This window comes from Anabas testudineus, chromosome 4 (assembly GCF_900324465.2).
Source record: "Anabas testudineus chromosome 4, fAnaTes1.2, whole genome shotgun sequence".
In the NCBI taxonomy this organism is placed as follows: domain Eukaryota; kingdom Metazoa; phylum Chordata; class Actinopteri; order Anabantiformes; family Anabantidae; genus Anabas; species Anabas testudineus.
Window position 1 is genome coordinate 10,621,237 of NC_046613.1, and position 14,264 is coordinate 10,635,500.

Genomic DNA, 14,264 nt, shown 5'->3' on the forward strand with positions numbered 1-14,264 from the left:
AATCCCTCTCTGTGAGATAGAGGTGGTGCGGGAACCTAAAGACAAAGCTTCAGTTGAGTCCGTGATTGAGTGACTGAATATCTCTGGACCTTCATATGTGGTTTATTAGTATGTTTTTCTGACTTTTCACTCACTCTCATTTAGCAAAAACATTCACTAAATTTTTCTTTTTGCTGTCATATTTCTATTTCCGCAGACTCTACAGCTCAGTTGCTATGGCGACCGTGGCCCCTCCGTCCTTCTTCCTGCTGTGTTGGGTCCTCCAGACGACCAGCTCCGCATTCCCAGAGGAACCAGGGCCCCTCAACTTCATCCCAACTGAAGGTATTGACCTCCTGACTTTTTCGCCCTCCAGCCGCCTACTCCCCTGTTTTAGCCTTCGCTCGGGTCACGATGTGTGAGGTGTGGGGTCTCACCCTAACACGCAGAGTGTTGAGTAGGCAGGGGGAGGGTCATGGTGTAGGCTGTGGAGGTCAGACGTGCTCTCACATGAAGGGTGTTGACTGGTGTCCAGGTCAGGGGGTTTGGGGTTGCACTCAGGAATGGCAGCAGAGTGTAGGAAGGGACTCTTGCATTCATGACTTTCCCACAAACACTCAGACCCTCAAGAGACAGAGCTCCTTACACACTCAGACTTTCAGTCTCCATATCAGTGTGGCAGTCTCCAGTTCGAGTCAAACCTTGATTGATTACAGTTCAATATTATTGATCGATGGTTTCCGAGCTGGGTTTAGATCCTTCTCCATGTATCAATACCACCAAAGAGTGTAGAGGCTGTCAGGCTGCTGAGAGCCACACTGGAGCAGTTGCATTCGACTCATCAGTTGTGGTTTACAGCAGGTATACTTTATAATACAAAACAATGGACAGACAAGACAAATGGAGGAAAGTGTGGAAGTGGACAGAGATAGAAGGGTGGAGGACAAGTGAAATGATTGAATCACAGTGGATCAGAGGAGAGAGTGACGTAGGTACAATAGAAAGAAATTACAGGATAGAAAAAAGGCAGAACATTTAGGTCAATAAGAAAATGTACCAGATTAATTAAGACTATAGGGTGAAAAATAAAGAACTAATAATGCCAAGACAGAAAGACAAAGACAGGCTTTCACCTCACTCAAGGTCAAAGACAAACAGACAAACTCATCTTCGTCCGTAATCCTTGTAATCTATATGTCGCTGTTTTCTCCACTCTGACTTTGTTCTTCTGTTGAACAGGATAGAAAGTAGTTAACCATGTTCCACCACGTTTGTCTCTGATTTCTTTCCCTTTCTCAACTTAGAGAATCCCCTGTTTTTTTTTGTTTTTTTTGAAGCACTGTGAACATTTTTGTTTTACCATTTTGATGTTTTTATGTCACCTACCTCTGCGACTCTCATTTCAAATGATCTGAATCCGTTGTCACAACATGTATTGCCAAACCTGTCAACAAAAAGCAGCATGTAAATGAACAATTCATCAAAAAGAGCCTCAATCAGTCTGCAAAACAAAACCTGCGAATGTAACAATGACATACGCAGTCTGGTTCAGGCATCTTTCATTCTCAGAAGATTATTTGTTTGTGCTCCGTCTCTGTGTGCTTAAAGTAGGAGATATGCTGCTGTTTCAAATGCAGGTCTGAATCTTTGTCTCCGCATCAACCTGAGCGTCTGTTGTCCCTGCCAAACTGTCAAAACAAACAACAACTTTTATGTTGACTACTTTTGTCGAAGACGGTTGTCACTTTGGGATCAGTCATGGCGTGTTGCTGTCTTTCATTCACTGACAGTGGTGAGAAGATACCCGGTGTTTCTGGGCCGACCTCACCGAACATGGCTGAGACAAGAGCCTCTGCACATCCAAAGGGTTCTCCAAGTCAATCGGACGCTGTATATCGGAGCCAGGTACAGCACACACCAGCACACATGTATTGTTGGCATGTTCATTTTTGGCTGTGCATTATGTAAGAATATGATTTGGAGAAATAAAAAATGCTTTTAAAAATGTATCTCCAAGGTGTCCAGCAAAGCACGTATGCTCTGATTTAGTTATTGCTGAATCACTTCTGCTACCAACATGCTGTGTTAAATTTAGAGGTCAGTTGTGGTAGTTTTTTTACGACGGTGTTAGAAAATTATTAATAACTAGTCTTAAGTGTCTTTTGGTGAAATGATTTTTGCAAAGACCGGATTGTTTTTGACTTTGTAACAAGTCTGATACCGTAGCTCCATCTGAAGGCTGATATAAAAATATGTTCTAGCCTGTTCTCCATATGATGACTTCCCCCATATGTTAGTCAGTCTGTTGAATGTGCTGTTCCTGGACAGACAGTAGCTCTGGTGGTCAGGAGGGCCAGGCGAGGACAGCCTGCTCAGCTGCACCAGGTTTCCGCTGTATAGCTAAATCTGCTGCGTCCTGGAGCTATTCGCCAGCCGACCTGAAACAGACTGAGCTAACAAAAAACATAGACCTCGAGATTGACTGCCTGTGTCGTCCAAAAATTAATTTAGCTCGAAACATGCTAAAAATGAGGCACAGTCAGTTTCCACATATGTTGCTGGTTATAGGCTGTAGTGGCAGTCTGAAAGAAGATTGAAGTGGTTTCCAATAAGAGATGCCACAGTGGTCCAGGAAATGACCCAGTCCCTGGCCCCCAGCTGGTCCAGCCTAACTCCTGAGACATGGTAGTAAATATATCAAAGTATGTAACATGGTTCCAGCCATTCTGTCTGCACTGAGGGGGTCTATAAGCACACACACACACACACACACGATGTCTGATAATAAAACTGCACACTACTGCTACTGTAGTCTGAACGTCTGCTTTAAAATATTACCCGAGTCGTGCGGCGGTTAAAAAAACATTCATTCGGATTTACAGCTACAGAAATGTTTAATGAATAGTAAAGGTAAACTGATACGAATGTCTCAGCTTGCCGGATGATAATGAAATGCGAGACGGACGGAGAGAAAGGAGAGCGAGGCGAGGTGTGTTGATGACAACAAGAGAGACACAGAGAAAGAGAGTTTTAAGAGGTTGTTCCTATATTTCTGGTTAAGTGGCTAATAGCGTTTATGGATTCATGTTTTCAGTTTGGAGTAAAAATAAAAAAAAACATCAGTGTACAAAGGCATGTGTGAGCTGAAGCCAGCCCAGCAGGAAGGCAGCGTTTTAAAATGTGTAATATATAAATAAGCACCTGTGGTGGCAGGTATGACTGCCAAAAGCTCCTACAGAGTGCATCGCCTGATAAGACGCCTCACTCATCCCCAAATCCTGTCACCATTAGCATAGCTGCTCCTCAGACTGCAAGCGCTGCTAAATCCATGCCCCAAGCACCTGCTGAGAGCAGCTACCTCTCTCTGTCCTCTTCCAATCCTTGCTAAATGAAAGTAAACTATGTATTTGGCTGGTGGCAGGTGGAGTAAGCGCCTTGCTGTGTTAAGCCCCATTTCACTGCTGTCAAGATGTGCAGCTGTGGATCCTGTGGTCTTCAGCCCTCAGTGAGATCCGAAGAGCTAATCCGCACAAATATAGACCAATCAGAGAGTGGTTACCTTTTGACATCGTGGCCAAAGGAACACAACCGAACCTTTTTTTATGTTTTACATTTTGCATTAGAGAAAGTGTCCTGCTTTGCTGCCAGGTTGGAGGTTTATTGGCCCACAGACACTGACCTCAGAGGTCAAACAGCGGTCACAACCAGGTCAGATGGCAGACGTACGTGGAGATCAACATTTGTGGCAAAGACCACGGAGCCTGGGATGTAAAGCCGCCAGGTCGCTCAGCTGTAGTGAGGCTGGGAGAGAAGGTTTAGCATGCAGGCAAAGATAAGTGTGTGGGTAGAGTCGCAGACACAGGGGTGAAGACACCCGCATGGACATGTGGATATATGGGTACTACAAAACACTAATCTTCATAGGAAACAGTTTTGGCAATTGGAGAACAATAAATTACTACATATACTCAATGAAATGATGGTGATGATGATAGAAAGGTCACACAGTGGCATATTCTAATTACTTTTTAATCAACTTTTCGGAAAGCTGCTCCTTTAAATTTTGGAAACTATTGATTATGCCCATTATGAGCTTGTCTTCTGATTATGTTCTTGTTTAATTCATGAATAGTTTGAGCTATTCAGTGTCAGCAAACAGAGGTTACTCCTTAAATAATTCTGCTTTCTAACAGTTTAACACCCACATTTGAGAAGTTGAAACCTGTAGTCTCAGCTATTTTGTCTACACATATAACTCAAAACATCACCACTAATAAATTACATTTACATTGAGCTTTTTACCATATGCATTTATCTAGAGCAACTTATGAATCTGGTACATAGGAAGCCGGGGAGAAGAGATTGAGAACAACAAAAAGAGCAAAATAAATAAACTCCACATACTGAATATGCATATATTTGAAATGTTATGTCTAGTTCTATGCTTCTGTATTTAATGAATTATGTAAGATGTTGTCTTTGGAGTTTGTGATTTGACTTTTTGCAGCCTTAGGCTCAAGTAAACAGATGTTTTTTTAATGCTGGAAGAAGGTCTGTGACAAAAACATCTTTCTTAATTAGCTTAATGCTGGCAGGATGCAGTAGTTTACTACCACTATTCAGTTTTGCAATCACCATTATGCTTTGTGCTTAGAGTCAGTATGTTGTAACGAAATGGGAAACCCAGAAACAGCCGCAGCCCAGTCTCCATCAGCCAGCAGACATGTAACTAGGTGGCCAGCTCAAATCTTTCTATTTCAGTTTCACCCGGTGGTGCAGCTTCTCCCGCATGGTCAATTTGCAGGCTCAGAAAGACTTGACGCCGGTCACACTAAACCACAAGACTGCAGCTGGCAAGAAGAAGGGTAGAAAAAATGAAATATAGGAAAACTTAAGAGGCTTAAGAGGGCTTGACCTGACCTAAAAAAATTTAGGAAATGTTTACAATTTCTCTTGAGTCTGTGTTGACTTTGTATTAGTCAAGTCAGAAAGGTCAGAGGCCTTTTTGGAATAACAGCTCAGGCCACGCGCACATTGTACACACACATACACACACATATATACACACACATATACACACACATATACACAAAGCCGGATCAGGGGAGCGAAACAGGAGACATGATTTGTAGTTTTAGGGCAAGCTTATAAGTGAGTTGAGGCACATTTGTGAATTATTAGCCAATGACTCAAGGTGTTTTCAAGGCTCCGTGCACATCCTGCAACATAAAGAATGATGAAATCTTTTATATGGTTCTGTATTTGTCCTTTCCTTAAGTCCTAACCTTCTGTCACAGGCAGTGCACTTTAAAATCCACGAACACGTATATAAACAAGCAAAAAACATACATGCCACAGGGTTTGCATCATTCACGCGACCTGGAGCCGACAAGAAAAGGGAGAAAGACATGCAGCAGTGTAAATAATTCCCCCTCCTCTGCACTATCGGAGGCAACAGTGCTGGCTGCCAGCCCTTTTGACTAGGAGGCCTGTTGCTATATTCATTATGGTAATGCTGAGACAACGCCGAAGCAGCCCGGTTGAGATTTTGCCTCACACTTTGGCCCACTCCACTGTTTGGAGAAGGCTTGAACTCTGACCTATTAAGCAGGGACACACTAAGCAAGTGTTCGGTGATTTCGCACTTCTTCGCTATTCAGCCGCTGTCCTGCTCTGCAAGGTCGAGTAAGAGCGGGAATCTTCTAACAGGAACCAACAGGAAGTGAGAATGAATAATTCAGGAGAGAAGTAACCTGATGGCCTACCTGCACTCTTGTCAAGAACACATTCTCGTGGCTCTCTTTCAGAAAAAAAATAAAACAGATACAAACACACACAGATATACACACTCAGATGAGCAAACACATGGACGCACACAGAATAATCCCTTTCTTTTGCAGAGACAAAGGAGAGAGTAAGAGAACATGCAGCACAGATGGGAGGCAGAGCAGATCAGAGATGGGAGAGATAGTGCTGCAATAATACGACTATGGCAGACTCACAGATAAGCCAATTCAGAACCTGGCCCTTTGCTTAGATGAAGCCCGAGCTTCAGAGCCATCCCAACAGATACCAAGGCCTTGATTAATATGTAAACGTCAGCTGTTAGCTGCCTAGTCCAACTTTCTGTAGTCTGCATTTTCACAGGAACATCCAAGGTTAGTGCAGATTTATCAGCAGATTAGCAGAGCGAGAAAGTAATGTTGGGAATATCATGAATACATGCATGGTGTTATATTCTGGACCATGATGAAGCAACGTGAGGGGGTGTGCAAACATCAGTATAACAACTTGATTAAATCATCCATTAATTCAATTTCAGGCTTTTGAATAAGACTGATAAGCCAAAGTCGGGGGCCCAGCAGCAAATTTTATGCAGGAAGTCAAGTTTAATGAGCAGAGGCAAAAGGCGACGGGGGAATTGTGTGCATTACATAGCTGCAGACACTGGAAGATTATACAGAAAGTATACTTGGTACAGGAGAATTATTTATTAGCAAAACCTCATGGATACACTCTATAATGGAAGTGGTGATGCTCAGAGTTTGTGGCCTGGATTTCATCCAAAAAAAATATACATTGACCTGCACTGTCCTCAGCTAACAAGAACATGTATTTATGCACTGTAACCAGTGGTCCTGGTTTGCTCGGTGCTGTGTCTTGCCTCGCTCTGAGCTTTGGATAGTGCTGTGTTGCCACTCTCTCTCTCTCTCTCTCTCTTCCTTCCCAGAGATGACCTTTATCGTGTGGAGTTGGACATCATTGCTGGAGACGAGATGTTCTACAGTAAGGTGAGCACCTTCTAGACGAGACCTACATAGCTATTACAACTTCCAGGATGTGTTACTTATCATCAGGCTGCAAAATCTTCTTGTGTGTTGGAGAGAAATGCAAACGTAGCTAACCATCAGTGTGCATGTGTGTGTTATTATATAGAAGAGAACATGGGAGTCAAACAAGAATGACATCAGGATCTGCAGGATGAAGGGTAAACACGAGGTGAGACTACACGGATTGTTTGATTCTAACACACACACTCTGTCTTTCTTGTATGGAGTTTACAACAGTTTAAATCTCACCTTTGCTAAAGTGACAGAAAAGTATTTTATATGGAGCATTGTTAAAATCTAAAATGTTTGATTAAAGAGATTTTAAAAAATGGGTAAGCACCAGATAAATAATGATAATAACAATGACATACTTAAATCAATAATATGAAAATGAACCTGAAAAAACAGAGTTTAAAAGTATTTGAAGCACCAAAACTTTAAATGTTTATTGATTGAGAAGACCCCAGAGTTGTTTCTCATCTCATTGCATCAGTTGCTGTGAATAAAGAACAGCTGCAGTCTAAAATGCAACAAATGTTGGATCCACTGTGGAAACATAGTCTGAGTGAACCTCTTAAAGATTTAAGACAAATGACCAAGGACAGATATAAGTTTTTGCAGACTTCATATTGTGCAGACTGGCAGAGGATGAAATGTACTGAATGAAGAAAGAATTTAATAGGATGAAATCATGACGGCATGTTTTACACACACACACACACACACACACACACACACACACACACACACACAGAGAGACCTTGATCCGCCGTATTATGGCACATGCTCTCTATTTCTGCCTTTTCAGTTTGAAGGTTCAGTGGCAGATAGATTAATTTTCATGGTGCCAGTCATCTGTCGATCATGCCTGCTAACACAACCTCAAGAAGGTTGTGGGGCGTTATGAGCATGTATTACCCCATTGTCCCTGCTCATCTAATCATCATCATCAGAAGACAGAGCCACTCCCACCTGTACACCAATTGTTCCACCATCATCAGTTAGGAATTTGGTTTGTGCCCTCGGAAAATACAGGTGGGCGTCAGGAAACTGAAGCAGTGAGGAAGAGATGGGGTGAAACGTCCCGGCAGCCACCAGCAGCCCACGCCTGAATACCTCTTATATCTGCAACACACATCCATCCCTAGCTGCTGTCTGCTGCACACAAACAGCACATATTCAGTGTGTGTGTGTGTGTGGGTGTTGAGCAGCGATGGTTGGTGGGGGAAACTGTCCCCTCCAGGCAGAGAAAAAAATGACTTATTTAACACACTGAGAGAATACCTGACATTAAATCTGTGTGAGACAGTGCCAGACAGAAACACAACGGAGAATAGAGGGACAGAGACAAAAAGCCAGGATAAGAGAAAAGGAGGGGGGGGGGGCGTGAGAGAAGGGGTGTAGACAAAGAGAGGAGAGGAGAGGAGAGGAGAGGAGAGGAAGAGGAGAGGAGAGGAGAGGAAGAGGGGAGGAGAGGGGGAGTGTGAGGGTCCCTATTGGCCGGCCCTGAGCAGAGCTGTGGGGCTGACTGAGATATGAAAGGTCTTCTTGCCCCTAATGACTGTGCTGCCTGGTAATGCTGTGAGTCACACGGCAATGTGAGGAAGATAAGAACAGTGCCAGGTCCTCTCAGTCAGCTCTCTGGGCTCAGACGCTTATGAATGGATGTGCTTGTGTGTGCATACGCATGTATACACAATTGCACCGAGTCACACACAGAAGCACACACCCGCTGGAGTATAACCCAAATGGGTTTCTAAAAGTCAAGTAAGATATTCTTAAGTCGGTATGGTCAGTGTGTTTTTTTTTTTTTTTATATTTACTGTTAATATGAGACAAAACGTTTGGATTTTTTTTTTCATTCCAAATAGCAACCTCACAAATAACCCTGGAGCTGAATTAACATGTCTCTGATAAGGTGCCCTGTGTTTACATTCATTGTTTCTCACCAAAAAAATGTTATGTCCTTTCTCATAAAACATTCATACTCATACATATCTTCTTCTTTGTTACTTGCAGGTTTACTAGCTTGTGGTCGTTTTCTTCCCTGCCTTTGTTAGTGCAGACTTTTCTTGGCACATTACAGCTCTCTGTCCATCAGTGGAACAGTATGAAATCGTTGGCGTGAATCAGCCGGCGGTTGCACCTGCATGCACATTTACAGTAAAGGTCCATCGAGACAAATAAATGGGGAGGGACTCATCACATCATTTCTCCATAGTGCAAATTATTAAAGACACCACAGGACTCCTTTAACTTTTAAAGTTAAAAACGTAGCATCAGAAAAACTACACATACACACATCGTGCAGGTTCTTTCATACTAACACAGGAGCCTAGGAGATTGCTCCTGTGTTTAAATAATCATATGTTATGTTTGTTTCTTTTTCTTATATTTACACAATTAAAACAAAACAAAACCTCTATAACACATTCGTCGGGGAGTCATTTTCTGTGCGTCCCCCCCTCAGCCACTCCCTGTCCCCTCTCTCGTTCGTCTGCGTCCCCTCCTGAAAATGTCCTGTTCTGCTTGGGGGATGGTTGTGTCACATGTGAAACATTCGCCACCTCGTAATTGGTTTTGTAATTAAATGTTCCTGCTTGGTTGATCACAAAGGACGTAATATTCTCCCTAATTAGGCTGAAAATTCAATATCCCGATTCTTTTGCTTTTTTTTCTTCTCCCCTGTTGACCAAATGGTTGTTGATGAATGCCACAGTCGGCCTCACTGACACACTCTGCATATTCCTGTCATATTTTCTTTTGTCCTTTGCTTTCCGCTGTCTCCTCACCTCTCCTGCGTTTGCCCTTTCCATTGTATCTCGCTGTCATTGCCCCCACGTCTTTCGCTCCTTTCCTTTCTCTTCCTCTGAAAGCAAAAGAGAACAAGAGATAGGGGGGATAGACATTCCCCACAGGTGGCTGTGTGCCAACACAGCCAGCCATGGCAGCGTGGCATGTACATGCAAATAAGGCCAATTCCATATAGAGGGCTTTTAACGTGCGCCCGGGCATCATTATGAGGAGCACTTAGTGAGATTGTTTGATCAATATTGCACTGATCATCCTCTCGGAGGACCTCTAGGTTTTCAATTGTCCAACCCAAATGTCTTTTCTGGGTTGGACCGTAAGAAGATTCTGTTTCACAGCTGGTTTTTGAATTGATCTAAATTAATCAATTTGAAAACGGGCATGGAGTCACTTTTATTAGTTGAGGTTGTACTCGTCATTTGAAAAATCTCACTTAAGCTTCATGTGTAGAGTAGTTTCTGTCTGTCTTTTCTTCAGCTTTTGACAAGATTATTATTTTTCAATTTTTTTAATTCTCCAAAGCATTTTTTCAAAACCGTCAACAAAATCAAATTGAAAGGCCAAGGTTGTTGTGTGGAGAAACAAAGGCTCTGTGCACTTATTATTAGTGCAATTTCTGGTGTAGAACATAATTTTTCTGTCAACCCTCCAGATGGTTGTGTAGTATTTCCTTTATTACTTTTGGTCTGCTAATTTCAGTATTGATTCATAATCACCTTTTTCCCCAGCAGCTTGTCACACAGTCAGTTGTCCACGGTGACTCAGGGTTAAGTGCTGCGTTCAAGGACTGAATAGTGTGCGTGTGTATATGTTTCCATCACAGCATGGAGCTCAGCTGACCCTTCAATCTGTAGGTCCTGCTGCATGCCCGAGTGGCCTGGAAAACTCTTCTAGTTTTCTATGATTCTGTCGCTCCCCCCCTTCACTGTCCCTCTCTGCGTCTCTCTCTCTCTCTCTCTGGCTCTTTATATTTTCCTCTTATCGTTCACTTTATCTCCCTCCCTCTGGTGGCTGATGTTTGTTTGTGGCCTGTGGTGTGTTCAGTCAGAATTACCATCAAACAGAGAAGAAGGGTTGCAGAGGGATGCGGATTAGCTTTAACATGCTGAGTAAGACCGCGGCGCTCAGAACAGCACATTGCTGCTAATTTGGTACCGCTGTTAATTTATCCTCCACCCACATGCACATAAACATACACACTTTCTGCCTGTCATACAGAGTCACTCTGTTTCCAGTTAGATCTGTGTGTCAGAGATTTTTCTGGAAATCACAGGCCTGTTGTTAATGAGTTGAGGAGAGCACTAGCCAGACCTTTGTGTGAGTGTGTATTGTGTATACGTGTGTGTGGGAGACTTCTGGCTCAATGGCAGCTCTTGGCAGAGCAATGCTCTCTTCTCGCTGGTCGCTAACATCAGGGGACCAGCCAGGCATGTAATGGAAACTTTGGAGATTTAGAGGAGCAGCTTGCTAAATACAACCCCCTAATGTACTGCCTTAGATGGCTCCCATTGTGAGAACCTTACTAAATCAGGTCATGATGATAACTTTTTATATTAGTATAAAAAATGTGGTGGTCGCTCATAAGGCAGGAAAATGAGCAGTAGCTTTTACGACATATGAACCTGTTTTGTATTTTGGTTAGTCCAAAGACAGGAATGCTGATTGTAGCCAGAGGTAAAACTGCATGTTAATGTGGGTTTTGGATAAAGCCTCATCATTAAAACAAACACTGACCTCAGGCTTAGACCAAATGAAAAGGTTGTTTATCGTTTCAGTCTAAAGGTTGGGTTCCAGATAATAGATGAAAAGCAGATGCAGGAGGTGGAGCCACCTCAGACTTAATGGTGTCTGACTGCTGCAGGTTGTTTGGAGCAGACATGTTGTAGCAACAGAGAACTTGTTGTCAATCAAGACGTGTGTGATATCACACAAACAGAGATGTGTATAAATGCTTTTGCATATGCATGTTTTTGTGTCTGAGGAAGGTGTGTGTGTGCTGAAAATTACAAAGGCAGTGGAAAGTGCTTGCTCTGGCAACATCTGCAGTGTAGAACTAGCTTTTGCCTGAAGAGCGAGTCACTGATTTAAAATCTTCTGCCTGTGTAGTGTCTATTTTATATAAATGCATATGCATTCACATATGCAAACGTTATCACAGACACACACACACACGTTTTGTAAATCTCACCTTCATTCACAACTATGTCTATATTTGCACTGAGGCCCATACTCCTGTGTAATTCATCTGTGCTGCAGATTAATTTTTTAGAGCAGCTCCACCACTTTCTGTAAGAGGAGGTGGAGAATGAAGAGGGGGTGGGGGGGAGAGAGCAGGAGAGCTGCAGTCGTCTGAGTCTGGGGAAGGCTTGCCAGCCAGCACAGGTGGCGTTGTGTCTGGATTCTGCCCAGGGAGTGAGGGAGCAGAGAACAGGGAGGAGGCAGGGGGGAGAAGGAAGAGGCACCAGCCAGGACACACACCATTTGGATTTATATATAATTGTTTAATTCAGTGATTCACTGCTTGATCCTTCGTAATTGGTTTGCTTTTTTAATATGGAAACCACAATAAGACCCTAATCCTGCTGACTGAATTTGGGCTTTGAATAAAAAATATCCATATCGTGAAGTGCCAAATACATGTATGTAGCAGGAGATTAATTGTGACCACATCTGTAAGTGCAAATGGCAACAAAAGCTCAATAGTTTGCATGTTATGATGTATTGGACTTTTGTTTTTATCTTGTAGTCATGAATGTTTCATTTTATGCATTCAAGCACTGCCAAATGAGTACATTTGTGCAGTGGTTTGGCACTTCCGAGTATTTACTCCCCTCTCTAAGATGCTGGCAGTGGAACTGGGTTGTTATTAAGAGTGCTTCATCTGGCTTTGTGATTACAGTTCCAATCATGCTGACAGACTGAAACCCCACAGACAAACAGCATGCAAATAATTCTTGCACATGAACATGTATCTGTGCTGTGAAACATGGATATACGTACTAACTATAGGCACCTACACACGCACACACACATATGCAGTATATATGCACCAGACACATGAGAACAGATGCTGTATGACGGTGTGAGACACACACATATACTTTCAGTGTCGCTCCATAGTTTGTCACATAGTACCGCACCACTAGGAATTTACACCTCACAGCTGACACACCCCCTTCATGTAACACATGCACACACACTCTTTACACTCACACATGAAAACATTTCCTCCTTTCCTGTTTTTTTGCTGTTGAAAATCGAGAACCCTGCAGGGAGTGAAGTGGTAATGTGGAGGGGTAGAGGGGTGCAGGGTGGAGCATCTGGAATAACACTCACCCGTCTCTCATGTTACTTCTTCCCTTCTGATCTCTTTCACACACACTCACACACACACACACATGCACACACATACTGAGATTCAACATACACTATCACCATCACCAGCACCTCTGCTCCAGCCCTACTTGTCTTTCCGATGACATCAGTGTGGGTGGTGGTCTTGAAGTGGACCCCATCTGGTATGTGCAAGTGGGTGTGTTCGTGAATTTAGGTCTACACCAATTACACAAGTCTAATTTGTGTGTGTGTGGCAGAGCTGGTGCCATCCTGACTGGGACACGAGTAGTTTGAGGAGGGGGTTGCTGGTTGCTGTCCACCAGTGATCTACAGTACATCATCACTCACTCTACACACACACTGCTGTCGGTACTTTTAGCTTCTTAAGTCAAAGGCCATGACTAGAATGTAGGTTTAATGCCTTTGGAGAAACATGTTAATTCCAACACACACACACAATCACCCCTGTGTTGACAGGTTCTCTGTTTGTTCATTATCATGTTACATTTTGGTTCTAAATCCTTTGAGATAATGACTCTCAACCCGTGGATCAGGAATCCCCATGAGGTCCTCAGATAAGTCTGAGGGACCACATGATGATAAAGAAAGAAAAAAGCCTTTTGTGTTGCCCATATTGTATGTTTAGGTGTTATATTTACCTCCTCAGACTATAAAATCCAAAACTCAAACAATACTTCATAGACTAGTGACATATTTATTTATTTTGTTCTTACATTTCATTTTAAAATGAATTCAACACAACACATTTTTGCAGGAATTATGTGGAAAGCCAGTTTGTCCATACTGTAGGTTTGTGGAAATACTTCTTACATTAGGTAAAAGTAGTAGTAAAATGTTTATCTTAAAGGATAAATAGTTTAAATATTTTTCAAGACTTCACAGATAAGCTGTTGAAATATATATCTTAAAAGTTACAGACTCATTGGTAAATAGTAAAATAGCAATGGTTACATAGCTAAAGTAGTTAATATAGCTAAGACTATCCTATTAGCTAGATATATGTAATGGAAGAATAGCTAAATAGTTTGACAATGGCCAAACTTTCAATATTTTATAAAACTACTGGATGCTTGTTTGAAATAGCAAAAAGTGAAATGGTTAAAATAGTGAAGTAAAAGTAATTCAACCCCTGCTCTTCAGAAATGTGTGATCACCACAGCAAGTTAAGTCAGAAGTTACAAGCGTTTGCTAATTTCAACTATGAACGTTGCAGCATTATACATTAGTTCAGAAAGGGGGATTTACTTGAAAGTCATTTCCTCAGTTTCTTTATACCAACATTTATTA

General features: G+C 42.4%; 1 protein-coding gene across 2 annotated transcripts in view; it reads left to right on the forward strand.

Annotated features, from left to right (window-relative positions):
- Positions 1 to 14,264, forward strand: part of sema6bb (sema domain, transmembrane domain (TM), and cytoplasmic domain, (semaphorin) 6Bb) — a 111,123-nt gene that overhangs the window by 52,330 nt on the left and 44,529 nt on the right. For both annotated transcript variants that reach the window (XM_026346058.1, XM_026346060.1), the window contains exons 2-5: positions 197 to 324; positions 1,770 to 1,884; positions 6,710 to 6,770; positions 6,916 to 6,978. In XM_026346058.1, the coding sequence (XP_026201843.1) occupies positions 216 to 324; positions 1,770 to 1,884; positions 6,710 to 6,770; positions 6,916 to 6,978 (348 nt within the window). In that variant the 5' untranslated portion in view covers positions 197 to 215. The remainder of the gene's footprint in view (positions 1 to 196; positions 325 to 1,769; positions 1,885 to 6,709; positions 6,771 to 6,915; positions 6,979 to 14,264) is intronic.